Genomic DNA, 14,616 nt, shown 5'->3' on the forward strand with positions numbered 1-14,616 from the left:
TCAAACTCAGGAAGGGTGAGTTCTCCAACCTCGCTCTTCTTTTTCAAGATATTTTTGGCTATTTGGGAGACCCCACCTACAAAATAAATTTGATAATTGGCTTTTCCATCATTTCAAAGCAAGCCATTGGAATTTTTATTAGGACTGCATCAACTCTGCAAATCCGTTTAGGTAGAACTGACATCCCAATGATATTTAGTCTCCCAAACCATGAACACAGAATGTCCCTTCACCTATTTAGGCCCTCTTTGATCTCCTTCAGCAATGTTCTGCAGTTCTCTGAATACAGATCCTTCACATCCCTGGCTAAATTCATTCCTGGATATTTGATTCTCTTAGATGCTATTGCAAATGGAATTTTTTCTTGATTTCCTCCTCAGATTGCCCATCACCAGAGTATAGAAACACCACTGATCTCTGCATGTTGATCCTGTATCCTGCCCCCCTGCTGAACTTGCTTACCAGCTCCAGCAGCTTTGCTGTAGACCCTTCAGAGCTTGCCAGACATAGGATCATGTCATCCACAAATAGAGAAAGTCCTACCTCTTCCTTTCCAGCTTGAATGCCTTCTATTTCTCTTCCTTGCCCAACTGCTCTGGCTAGAACTTCTAGTACAGATGTTGAATAACAGTGGTGACAATGGGTATCCCTGTCTTATTCCAGATCCCAGACGGAAAGCCTTCAGTCCTTCACCGTTAGCAGGATGCAAGCCACAGACCTTTCACACATGTCCCTTGTATAACGTTGAGTTAAGTTTTCCTCCACTCCTATTCTTCAAAGTATTTTTATCAAGAAAGGATGCTGGATTCTGTCAAATGCCTCCCCTTCACCAATCGATATGATCGTATGGTTCCTCCCCTTTGATTTGCCAATGTGGTGTGTTACATCAATTGATTTTTCTTGTGCCGAACCACCCTTGCACACCTGGAATAAAATCCAATCATGGCACACAATTCTTCCAATGTGCTTTTGGATTTGATTTGCAAGCACTCTGCCAAGGATTTTTGCATCTGTATTCATCAGAGATTGGTCTGCAATTTTCTTTTCCTGTAGCATCTTTATCTGGCTTTGGCATTAGGGTAGTGCCAGCTTCACAGAATACGCTAGGTAATGTTCCCTCCTCTTCAATTTTTTGGAAGAGTTTCAGCAGGATTGGTATTAATTCTTCTTGAAATGATTGGTAGAATTCACTTGTGAAACCATCTGGTACTGGACTTTTTTTTTGTTGGTAGGTTTCTGATGACTGATTCAATATCTTTACTTGTGATTGGCTTGTTGAGGTCTATTTGTATATTTATATTTAAATTGTTTTTTTTTTTTGTTTTGTAGGCAGCATATCATGAGTCTTCTATATACAATTTGACTGTTTCTGCCTTTTAATTGGGGTGTTCAGACCATTTACATTTAGCATGTTTATTGATATGGTTTGGTTTATATCTACCATCTTCCTATTTGTTTTGTATTTTTCCCAACTGTTGTTTGTATCCCTTTTATTCTTTTTCTGCTTCTGTATCGTTTTTTATGATTCCATTTTATTGCTTTTGTTGGCTTATTTAGCGTGCGCTCTCTCTCTTGCTCTCCCTCTCTCTTTTAGGATTTATTATATATATCTTTAACTTACCATAATCTAAATTCAAGTAATAGTATACCACTTTACATATAGTATAATAACCTATAATATACTTCCATTTCCTCTCTTGTAGCCTTTGTGCTACTATTGTTATATATTTTGCTTCTACATTTTTTATAAACCCATCATATATTGTTATTATTTTTTTCTTTCAGCAGTAGATTATAATTTAAAATGACTGAAAAAATAATAAAATAGGTTGTGTATTTACTCACATATTTAACGTTTCTAGTGCTCTTTATTCCTTTGTATCCAGATTTATATCTGCTATCATTTTCCTTTGATAAGGAAAGGTATTCCTTTGGTAGTCTCTGTAGCATAGGTCTATAATTGTGAAGTTTTACAGCTTTTGTATGTCTGAAGAAGTCCTTATTTCACTTTTGCTTTTTAATTTCAGGCTGAGTTTTTTCTTTCTGTACTTTAAAGATATTGCTCCATTGACTTCTGGCTTATATTGTTTCCAATGACAGGTCTCCAGTGTTCTTATCTTTGTTTCTCTGGATGTAATGTTTTGTTTTTTTCTTTTCTTTTCTTTTTCCAGACTGCTTATAAGATTTTCTCTTTATTACAGTTTTAAGCAATTTATTCATATTTCTTTTGCTTGAGGCTCTTTGAGATTCTTGGATCTTTTGGTTGACAGTTTGCATCAAATATGGAAAATTTTTAGCCATTATTTCTTCGAATATTTTTGTGCCTTCTCCTCCCCTACACCTTTCCAAAATTTCAATTATACTTACATTAGAATCTGTGAAGTTATTCCACAGCTCACTAATGGCCTGTTCAGTTTTTCTGTCATTTTTTCTCCCAGTGTTTCATTTTGGATGCTTTCTATCACTTTGTCTTCATTTTCACTGATCTTTTCTTCTATAGTGTCTAATCTGTTGTTAGTCACATCTAGTATATTTTTCATATGAAACACTGTATTTCTCATCCCTAATGTTCATTTTGGGTCTTTTTATATCTTTCATGTCTCTCCTTAACATTGCTATGTTTTCCTCTATTTTGTTGAACATGTAGGATATAGTTATAATAACTGCTTTAATGTCCTAATGTACCACTACTATTATCTGTGTCATTTTGATTTTGATTGAGTTTTCTCTTTATAATGGGTTATATTTTCCAGTTTCCTTGCATGTCTGGTAATGTTTTACTGGATTCTAAACATTGTGAATTTTATCTCATTGGGCGTTTGGCATTCTTATATTCCTTTAAATAACTTCGAGCTTTGTTCTGGAATGGGGTTAAATTACTTGGAATTCCATTTTGAGGTTTGCTTTTGAGCTTATTTAGGCAAAACCCAAGCAGCCTTTAGTTTCTGGCTGCGTTCTCCCTCATTTGGCTGCAGGCTGGAAACTATTCAGGCAGTAAGCTGAGACAGTCATAGGGCTTATCTCATTTCCTCCCCCTTTTCAGGGATTACTGTTCTGCAATCCTTGATTTTTCAGTATCTGAAAACTGTTCTTTTTTTCTAGTTTTTTTTTTTGTTGTTGTTGTTTAGGGTGAGAAGGTAAAATTGACCCTTAATGTTCTTACCTTGGTTGGAAACAAAAGTGTCCTCTGATGTATTACCTTTTAAAACATACATTTAAAACTAATCAGTGAGAAGTTTCTTATAAAGAGATGAAGAATGGGTTTACATAAGCCCACTCATCCAAATTTTCTACTTTTTTGCTTTCCCTAACTTTGTTCTTGGAGGAAATATAGATTCTTAAGTTACCAAATATATAAATTTATCTCTTCAGTATATTTCTAGTCTGTGGTTAACAGACATTTATTTAAAAGTAGTTTCTGTTGCTTCAGGCTTCTGGGATAAGAGTTAATGATCACTCCTCAGGACTGTTAGTGGAGATGTTCAGTGCTGACCTAGGTCCACAGGAGAGATGCCTTGGCACTGAATTCTGCTTCACCCAGGATGAGTTTGTGGGTGCTCTAGGGTTGTCTCCTTTTCTTCCTGCTTATGGCAACCCTAGAGGTTTTACCTGGACGGGCCAGGAAAGGACACTTCTGGCGACCTGTCTGGTAGTCCAGGCGGTGATACTCCATGAGGAGGCGCCAACCAGATTGTGGTCTGAGGGGTCAGGGCACCAGGAAAGGTCCGAGGCCTCAAGTGAGGACAGAGACTCTCCTTTCTTTTTTCTAATTTATGACTGTTTTGTTTTCTTATTTTTGCTTTAGAAGATTTTATCACTTTGTCTTTCTGTACTTTAATTTACATTGATAAATTAAGAAGATTGTATGGATATATAACACTCTTCTCAAAGACATGTCTTATTTTATAGGCAAACTCAGACTGTCACGGTGAACCCAATTAGGAGGAGGTCTTCTTCAAGGATGTCTTTGGTAAGAAGGAAGGAAAAATATGATTGCCTTTTTTCTTTTAGTGATGCTATTTTTCTTAATAAAATATGCTTTTGGCAGTTTTGAGTTTGAACCATAAAATGGGCTGATATTTGGTTGTTTTAAACCAAAGAAATGGAAATTTTCCATAGGTCCGACCTAGAATTTATATTATCATATACAACCTAATACTGAATATGTTACTCTTTACTATTTAAAATACTAGATGACTTTGTCTAATAAGATTAAATATACTACATAAAGTACTACTTCTTATATTCAGATATTTACACAAAAACTCAGGAAATTTGTGTCTATTCCTTTTTGCTCTAAAGTTTCTGGATGGAGGTTATTTTGTGCTGTTTAATGTCCTTGGTGTCAGTGTGTAGGGCTTGTCACTGCCATTCAGAGAAACTTTGAAAATGAGATAGATATAGTCAGGGTGATAGTGTTTTAGTATTTATTTTCCATATTAATATATTTACTCCTTTAGGGTATTTTTTTTTTTTTAATGGAGAGAAAGAAACCAGCAGAGAATTACTTTTTGTATATTCCTTTGACAACGTGCTTTAACCCTGTTTCCACCTTTCCGTTTCTCAGCCTAAACCCCAGTCCTACGTGATGCCTCCCCCACCCCAGCTGCATTATAATGGACATTATACAGAACCATACACTTCCTCCCAAGGTAAAGTTCACTATTTCTGAAATGCCTTATGAACTTATGAATGTCAATAAATCTATGAAGACTTGGAGATCTTGAAGCCAGGATGTTTAAACCCAAAATTGTTGTAACCCAAGCTGAAGTTACAACCAAAATTAATGTCATGATTATAGCCATTCTAGATTTATAGAAGAAGAAACCATTAGATCCAATTTCTTGGACGTGTAGAAATAGGCAGTATCAGATTTTGATAATCAGTGATTCCAAGTTTGACATAGGAGCTCCTTAAGGGGGCTTCTATGTCCTTTAACACCCCTGCCCTGCCTCCCCCTCACCCTCACCTGGGTGCTTCCTTGCTTTCCAGCACAAGATATACCAGGATTGGTTTGGTTTTTCCCTGCCTGAGACCTTTCCTTTGTAAAGGTTTAAACATTTTGTTTCTCTAGTTTTCAAGCGATTACCTTGGGGAACTGTGTTTAAGACAGTGCTTCTGAAGTTGAATCTCAGGCATTTATTATCTCTCTATTTTGTGTACATGGCTCTACTGAAGGCGAAGGAGATTTATGCAGATGAGTAATTCCTTATCTTAAGAGGCTTAGAAGCTAGTATTGGGAGATAAGACAAGTATACAAATAACTTGAATACAGGGAGAGCCTGATCCTGATCGATTTGATGAGATAGCAAGCAATTGCTGTGCCTTTCAATGGAAGAAAGGCTCTCATCATGTTGGGGATATTGAGCTTCCTGGACTTTTAAAGATGGGTGGTTTTCAACAGGTAGAGGGAGAGGTGGGCCCTTGATTAGGATTTCTGCTCCCAGTACTGGGGAACAGTGACTGCTATGGCCCAGCATTAGGAAGGAGGGTGTTTGGAGAGCAGAGTCGTCCAGCTGGACTCCCTCATAGGGAACTGGTAGGTGATGATGAGAGAGGGGACCAGCAGGTGGGCTGTGGCTATGTTGTTTGTGCCAGGCCATATGTATAAGATGAGAGTGTCCATGCAGTGAGGCAGGCAGGAGGGGAGCAGTGATTTGAAATGTGGCTTCTGCGAGTGTCTTCCCCAGGATGTTTTTGTATCTTCCGCAGGATGTTTTTGTATCGTCTTCATTATCTTCCTCTCCTTTCACCCTGCCCTTGCCTGGTACTTGCAACCCCAGCCCCTCTCACCTCTGGGACAAGACTCTTCTCTGCGTTGTCCATCTCACCTGGGCTACTTATTCTTTGTTCTAAGCCTATAAACATCTTAAGACTTTCCCTCTTCTCTGCAAACTATGGCTTGAGTTATTTTTTTTTTCTTTCCTTTAGCTCTTTGCTTCTCCTGAGAGTAATCTCTGGGTGTTGCTTCTGCTTGTTAAATACCCCCTTACTGCTGCTGCCTCTGCTGCTGTAGAAAAGCTGCTGTCTTGGAGGTCCCAGCACCCCAAAGACCCCCCTCACCACCAAATCCAAGCACTCTCCCCTTGGAAATCTCTCCCTCCTTTGTCTCCGGCCCTGTATTCTAGGCTCTCCCTCCACCTCCAAGGCCACACTGTCTGCACCTTTACCCCACACCATCAGTGCCAATCACTGTGCTCCAAAGCTCTGTCCTTGGCTGCCTTCCCTCCCTTTGCAAGCTTCCAGAGCAAACTCCTCTACATTTGGAATTTCAACAATTTTCTGTCCCATCATCACTCCAGGGTTCCAGCTCCACATTTCCAGCTGTATGGTAGGTCAAGTCCTCATTGGCATGTCTGGTACATGGTACACACTCAGTAAATATTATCAGCAACTATGACTTGCTGAAATTAAAATATTCCAATATTGGATTCATTACTCCACTCCACAAAGCTGCCCCCTTTCCCATATTCCTCACTTCACTTTATGATGAAGTAAGTCACTCTCCTTGTTATTTGGATTTCAGACTGCCTGGAATTTTGCTTTTTGGGTTTTTTTTACCATATCATCCAGTTAGTTATAAATCCTCTAGCCTCCATCTTCATGTAACATCTCTTGCATATCCCTTCTCCCTGTCCTTCTGCTCCTGATCCAATCCAGTCCTTTTTATTGACTCTCACTGGCTATTGCAGCACATGAACCGTATCTTCATTCTCCACTCTCCTTGGCACACCTGTTACCCCAGCTGACAGGCTGATCTCCGTGATGCACAACCATGACAGTATCATTTTGGCCTGGAGGTCATGACTCTCCACGGTATTCCTTACCCTGCCTTTCTGAGCTTATTTCCCATGGCAGTTCTATTCCTCTCTATCTACTTGAGACTCCAGCCAAGTCAAGCATGCCTTCTGAGAGTGATCTCCCGGCTTTTCCCAGGCCCACATGGCACATTTTTTCAGGGTGGGTTGGATATGCTGTGGCAGCAAACAAGAGTCAACTCTCAGTGACTCTTGGAGATTGCAGAATATTCCATATATGGAGAAAGCACAGGGACAAGGGAGCATTGTCTGTCAGCAGAAAGAATGCAATGAGACATTTGAGTGCTCTTCCCAGAAGAAAGTCCACACTGAACCGTGGCTTTTCACTTTAATCATCTTAACATCATGGAGCATTTAAATCTCAAAAAAGAATACTGTTCAAAGGAAGCTCTTTTCTGAAGGACTTAACTGCTGCTTTTCTTTAAGTGTTAGAAATCACTCTCATTGCAGCAGTGTTTCTGGTGAGCTATAGATTGGCACCCCTTGATAGGTACACCCTCATACCCGGAAGGTTAGATTAAGCTCCTGGTTCAGTTAGCCATGGATCCTCAATCTTCCTGAAGCGTGGTGGCCAGGGCGGGGGGCAGGCTACCTTAGCATTGTTCTTCTTGCCTCTGGGCCTCTAATGGGTGTGCAGCTGCTGGTGACACTGAAGGACATGGAGAGGCTCAGATCCTGGTGTACCATTGCCATTCTGGAAGAATCTATACGATCTAGAATTTCATGTAGGAAAGTGTTTACAGACCATTGATTGGTGACCAGCTCAGCATCAACAATGTCACGTCCCTTCCCAGGGACAGAAGGCAGAGTCAGTGGCCCGATGCTCCAGTGTCTCTGCCTACAGCTCCACAGAGTTCCAGAAAGCCCAAACATTTCATCTTTCCAGTAAGACACGCTATTGACTTACCAAAGAAGATGATGTTTGGTGATGTAGTTGTTCTCTTCATATTGGACTAAGATTTGGCTATCTTTATTGAGTGCCAAATCCTGAATCAGACCCTTCAAGTAAGCAGCGTCATCCCCGTTCTATAGATGAGGCAGCCGCCGCTCTGGGAAGGACGTCACCCAGGGTCACTCAGATGGTGTGGAGAGCAGGTCGTTTTAGCATAAACCACAGTGAAAGGTCACGAGGTCCAATTCCTCTCTCAGCCTTTGACTGTAGTGATTGGTCCAAGTTAATGTATGTTTAAAATCTCATGGTAAGATAGATTTTAAATATTTTTTTCCAGATAATCTCTTTGTGACCAACCAGAATGGATACTACTGTCACTCTCAGACCAGTTTGGAGAGAGCCCAGATCGACTTGAGTGGTAGATTCCGTAATGGTAGTGTCTACAGCGCACACAGCACCACCTCCTTGAATAATCCCCAGCCCTTCTTGCAGCCCTCACCTATGTCCTCTAACCCAAGTATTTCTGGAAGTGATGTCATGAGACCTGACTACATCCCCTCCCATCGGCACAGTGCCCTCATCCCCCCATCTTACCGCCCCACCCCGGATTATGAGACTGTGATGAAACAGCTCAACAGAGGAATGATGCACTTAGAGAGGCAGAGCCACTCGCTGAGAAACCTCAATATTGGCAATTCATACGCCTACAGCAGGCCCGATGCCCTGGTCTACAGCCAGCCGGAAATTCGGGAGCACGCACACTTTACCTCTCCCCAGTCAGCCCACTATCCATTCAATTTGAATTACAGTTTCCACAGCCAGTCTCCTTACCCCTACCCAGCAGATAGGCGGCCTGTGGTGGGAGCAGTCAGCGTGCCTGAGCTGACCAACGTGCAGCTCCAGGCCCAGGATTACCCAGCTCCAAACATCATGAAGACGCAGGTGTATCGCCCACCCCCACCTTACCCATACCCGAGGCCCGCCAACAGCACCCCAGACCTGTCCCGCCACCTCTACATAAGCAGTAGCAACCCAGATCTCATCACCAGGCGAGTCCATCATTCAGTCCAGACGTTCCAAGAGGACAGCTTGCCAGTGGCTCATTCTCTCCAGGAGGTCAGCGAGCCTCTTACCTCGGCCCGGCATGCTCAGTTACAAAAGAGGAACAGCATTGAGATAGCTGGGCTGACTCACAGCTTTGAAGGTATGCGGCTGAAAGAGAGGACCATGTCAGCATCAGCAGCAGATGTGGCACCGCGGGCCATCTCAGCAGGCTCCCAGCCCAACGTTTTCATTGAAAGAACAAAACATGAAGAGCCCGAAGAGCAGGAAAGCCTGAGATATGGTCATAAAAAGTCACTATCAGATGCTACCATGCTGATACACAGCAGTGAAGAAGAGGAAGATTTGGAAGAAGAAAACAAAACATGTGCAACTCTCTCTCCCCATGCTCAGGAGCCCCGGCAAGCTGCCCTGGGCAGTTACTCCCAAGAACTGCAGCCAAGCTACTCTTGTGGTTCTGTCGCTCCAGTCGCTGGCCCACTGCATATTCTCGAGCCCAAGTCCCATGGGACAGAGACTGAGAAGAGGGTGAGGGACGTCAGCCCCATCCCCGTGATAGGTGAAGCCCAGCAGCTCAAAAGAGATGGGTTGCTGGTGCCCTCCATGTCCGAGTCTGACCTCACGACGTCACGGCGATACCGTGGGAGGAGGGATTCTCTGAAGAAAAGGCCCGTGTCGGATCTCCTCTCTGGAAAGAAGAACATTGTTGAAGGACTTCCTCCACTAGGGGTAAGCCGTTCCATGGCCTCTGTCAGTGCCTGCCTCTGCCGGCATTCACATTCCCAACCTCGTTTATTCTATTTCCATCATCTTTTCCCTGACTCACTACTTTGAATGGTTTCCGCCCCCCCCACCACCACCCCCCTTTTTTTTTTTAACTTTTTTCATCCTTTCCCCATGTCTTACTCTATTTTGGTCTTGTTTTGAACACATTTGAGTTTATTGATGGAAATGATGGGGATTGATTGGAATTCTAGTGGTGCTACTGATGAAGGTAGAGGTAATAAATTAGATGAAGGGCAAAGGTGAATGTCCCAGGCTCTGTGGGCTGGAATGCGAAGGAAGAATGAAATGTAGTACTGCAATCTGGAGGAAAAGGGAATGAAGACTTTGTGATGTTGGCCAAGATTACTGGGCCAGTCCCAGTTAAGGACTCCCTGTGGGATGCAGCTTCCCAGAGCTGCATTTGCTCAGTCTGCTCAGGGGTGTCTGCTAGAAGCACCCAGAGCTGCATTCTCATTATCTGTGGAATTCTCCAGGTCCCAGCCCATGTGGCTGTAGCCCAAATGGCTGGCCGAGATGGCTGAGGCTGTAGAGTGGTTCTGGGGTTTCTCTCTAGAGTTGGGAAGGTGATGCTTTGTCAAGTCCAGGTCTCTTTTAAAGGAAGGTTAAGTGAACTAAGAATCTGAAGAAAGCCCCCTGTAGACAGGCGGCTCTTTAATATTTAGTATAGTAAATAACTTGTGAATTAAGCACCTCTTACCTATTTGAAACAAAATAAAAAGGATCCTGACATCATCTATCTCTGTGCCATTCTCCAAGCCCTGAGCCCAGCACTTCAACTGCTCCCCACAGAGGTGATTATGCCCATTTTGCAGATGGGGAAATAGATGCTGGGCTATGAACTAATTGCCCAAAGTTGTAACTAATGAGTGACCAAACTGGGATTTTAAACCCCTATTTACCTATGTAACCTGTTCTCTCAACTTCAACACTGGTCTGCAACGAGGTATACTGTATATAATGCTTTCTTAAGTCCTAATTGCTTGACTAAGCCTTGCTATTCCCTGTCCTTCCACTGAAACCTTTGCATCCCCAGCCTTTGGCCAAGCATTGGTGGCTTTGTCACATAAATGTGTCTGCTCCAAGTGACCTGCAATGACTTAGGCTTCCAGCTCCTCAGTGCCCGTCCCCCACTCCCCAGACCCCGCGGCCTGGCCCAGCTGACGTGATGAGGTGACGAGCACACTGCCCTGTCTCCCAGTCACCCCCAGTGTCTAGCACTCTTCTCCCTGGCATCTGCCAGGTGGCACGCCCAGACTCAAGGGCCCAAATCTGTGTGGTTCTAGTCCAGTATATTAGATCCTCTGAGATGCTGTAAATATCTTAATAGGCAGGATAAAAAGCATTCACACAATAGTATAGTGCTTACAAAATAGGTCAGTGTATGTAGACTAAAATTACTTACAGAAGTGCCATGGATTTCAGTGTTTTAAATCCAGGTTTATTTGCTTTGACTCAGTTCGGTTTTTGAATTCTGTGTTTAGTTTTAATTCTTCCTGGGGATACGATCTCACCTCCTGAACAGTACAGGCAGTGTCTCAGATCTGCTGAGCTTGGGGATGTGGGCTGATCAGTGATTCAGGGTGGGGTCAGTGCTTGGATCTGTCTTCACCTGAGTCCCTGAGCCAGTCAGACAGGGCCCTTTGAGAGTTAAAGCTCCTCTTACTATATTAAGAACTGTCCATAGTTTTTTATGTGTGACCCGAGTCTTTTTCTCTAAATACTTGTTTTGAGTACAGCTCAGTATTCAAGCCTTTTTATCCCTGAATGTTCTGAATGGGGTCTGGTCAGGTTCAGCTAAATTTCAAGACTTTGATCAATTTGGATCTCTAAAAATATAAATTTTCTTTCCTGTCAACTCTTAGGACCTACAATAGTAATAAAATTATATGATTGGATTATATTTTTGGTCCCTCCTCTTTTTTTTTTTTTTTTTTTTTTGCATAAGGAATTCTCTTAAGTCAAAGAATGTCATTGGTGGCTGTGGTGAGGAGGAAAGAATATAGCACCTGAGAGTTAAAAACATGAGTCTGAGTCTAGACCCTACCATTTGTTAGTTCTCTGCTCTGTAGGCAGGTATCAGATCTTGGCTTCCACATCTGTAATACGAGGATGGTCATCCCTGCTCTGCCTGCTTTGTGGGATTGTGCTCAGGCCCATGTGAGGCTAGGTATGGAAGAATTATATGATGCTGAAAAACCAATTTTAATGAAAGATTGTTTTGAAACTGATTCCCTTTTACAAAGAGACAGCCATGTGACCTTGGGCAAGCTATTTAATCTCTCTGCAATTAGGTTTTCTGTAAAATAAGATAGCCCAAGAGGGTTGTTGGGCGAATAAAATGAGGTCCTGGAACATAGAATGTGTTCAGTAAATATCAACTCATTACTATTAGGGTGCATCATTCATTTAACTTAACTGACTTCCTAAGAATGAAAATGCGTAGCCTCTACTAAACCCTTCATATTAACACAGGGTTGTCATTGTCTTGTTTGTTACAACAAACAAATTGACTAAGGTTATGGAGATTTAAATTTAAAAACATACAGACAAGTAGGAACATTTTAGAATTATCCACCCATCTCCACCTCCAGGGACTTGATTGTTGTCTTAAAGGTAGGATGGTTTGAGTGCATATAAATTTTCTTTTTGTTGCATGCTTTAGTCTTGTGTAGTGGTTCTCATGTAAGATATCACTGTACAGGGTATCATTTCAAATTACATAGCGTATACTTGAAGGATGATTTTAAGGGATAATAGAGGCTAGTGTTGCCTATATGCTCCTTTTTTCAAATGACGGCTTTAGAACTGACTGACATTGCAGCCAGTTGCCTTCATCCAGCTTATCAGCGTGAAGCATTTCAAGTCATTTTCAGACCGTGATGTGCTAGAGCCGGCTCATAGTGGCTTGTGAGAACCAACTATTAAATTCTCAGGAATTTTGCCAGCCAGTTGATGTCACATCTGCAGCTTGAGATTGGCCATGGTGGGAGTATTTATATCATGGAACTCAGCAAACACTACAAATCAGAATTTTCCCCCCAGAAAACCCATTGTTAAACATTACCAGGATACCACAGTTTACAATACACATTTGAATTATGAAATTTCTGCCTAAGCAGGAACCTTTTCGTCTGTGTCTCTCTGTCTCTCTGTCTCCATCTCTCTCTCTGTCTCTGTCTCTCTGCCTAGCTGAGGCTCAGAGGAAGAGTGGCTTGCTTGAAGTCCTTCCATCAGTTGGAGGCTGGACTGTGGTCCTATCCCAGGACCCCACTCATTCCTGGTCCAGACCTCAGCACGTGGGTGCTCATGTTCAAATGTGAATTATAGAATTAAAAATTAATCCAGGTAGCTTTTTGAGTTAGGAATCAATCATATTCTACAAGAAGAGTAGCAATCTTATAGCACTTCTTTCCTCACCTATATGTCTTTTCCCTTTGTTCTTGCTTCATTGTCTTGATCCTGGGGCTTCTTAGCCCCTTCTGGACTGATAGAGTAATCTTGATTTCATTTGTGGGACAGAATGGAAAGAAACTTGTCTTTCAAATTTGAATACTCTCATTATAATTCTTACGGTTTTCACGGAGGTGTAGACTATCTAAGGAGACTTAGCATTCTTATGCTTATTTGCCTTAGAGAGGAAAGGCATTAGATTTAGAAATTTTAGGAAACACCTGTTTTCAGGAGACAGCAGTCTGCTGACGTTCTCTTATACCCTCTCCTCCTAGTGTCATGATGGCAATTTCAGCCCTGTGTTATTTTCCTGGTTCTGAGAAGCTTTGTGATCCAATCCAAGTCACACTCGTCCAAAGCAGAATGTCGAGTAGACTATGGGAAGGCAATACACAGAGGGAGCCACTACAGAAAGAATTTAATTTTTTCAGAATGATTTAAAGAATTAAGTTTATATAGTTGTTAAAATTATAAAGACATGTTGCTCCTTAGTGACCGCATTAAAAACCCTTTTTGGAGACTGCTGCTCATTTTCTGTGTAATGTTCTCAAGTTTGGTTTTGAAACATGGGAGTTCTGTAAAGGAATGTGGTCTGCCTGGAGCATCATGTTTCATTGCAACAGAACCTTGTAACCAATTGTGTTTCAAAACCTTGTCTCTGGAACACTCATCAGGGCTTTGGCCTTGAAAGGAATGTCCTCCTCCTAATGTTTGTTCAATAGATGTTTGGATGAAGGCGTGTTATCTCGTGTGGTCTTTGGCAAACAAGAGCACTCCATCGGTTTGTTTTCCTGTCTTAAGCCATTGACATTTCCTTTCAGGGGGGTTGTATTTGCTTATATTTCATAGATACATGCAAATTTTTTTTAAAGGGAATGAAAAAGAGTCGAGTAGATGCAAGAAAAATTGGTCCTCTTAAATTGGCTGCCCTCAATGGACTCTCTCTCTCTCGATTGCCTTTGCCTGATGAAGGAAAGGAAGTGCCTACTAGAGCAACTAATGATGAAAGGGTAAGTCCAAGACACTGGGCATCGGGCCTTCTCTGGAACTATCAATAAATGCTACAAAAATGCTTCATGAGATTTCAGTGAATTTTCTAACACATTCAATAACTGTAAATGAGTATTAAGGAATTTTGTAATCTGGGCCTCAAAATCATAGATTATCAAAATAATCTCAGGCCAGAATGTTGATTAATTTTTTTTGTTCTGAATGTTGTCTTTTACCTTTTTCCAATCTGTGATAGTCTTGATGTTTGGTCTTAAAGTTTGAGGAAATCTACAAATGCATGTGAATTTACATAGCAGAAATTGGCTGCTTTTATGATGTGGAAAATTTATCCCAAGAGTAAATAGTAACTTTCTTCAAAACATACTTTGTAATTGAGATGTTTTCTATGAGGTCTTATTATATTGAAATTATATAGGTATGAATTGTGCTAAGAAAAAGTGAATTTTTTACAACTGGATCCTGGAGGTAGTTTCCAATATTTACTTATTGTTTTCTATCTTTTATTTATCATAAATTGAAGCATTTATTCATAGAGATTGGAATTAGTTATCCTAGTTTAGAATTTACTGTTCTCCAAGAGAAGTTTCTGTTTTTAGA

At 41.4% G+C, this 14,616-nt stretch overlaps 1 protein-coding gene across 2 annotated transcripts in view; it reads left to right on the forward strand.

Moving 5' to 3' along the window:
* PTPN21 (protein tyrosine phosphatase non-receptor type 21) overlaps positions 1-14,616 on the forward strand; it is a 133,373-nt gene that overhangs the window by 103,161 nt on the left and 15,596 nt on the right. For both annotated transcript variants that reach the window (XM_037832128.1, XM_037832129.1), the window contains exons 11-14: positions 3,910-3,970; positions 4,568-4,652; positions 8,048-9,501; positions 13,881-14,018. In XM_037832128.1, coding sequence (XP_037688056.1) covers positions 3,910-3,970; positions 4,568-4,652; positions 8,048-9,501; positions 13,881-14,018 — 1,738 coding nt within the window. The remainder of the gene's footprint in view (positions 1-3,909; positions 3,971-4,567; positions 4,653-8,047; positions 9,502-13,880; positions 14,019-14,616) is intronic.

Source organism: Choloepus didactylus, chromosome 4 (assembly GCF_015220235.1).
Source record: "Choloepus didactylus isolate mChoDid1 chromosome 4, mChoDid1.pri, whole genome shotgun sequence".
NCBI classification, from domain to species: domain Eukaryota; kingdom Metazoa; phylum Chordata; class Mammalia; order Pilosa; family Megalonychidae; genus Choloepus; species Choloepus didactylus.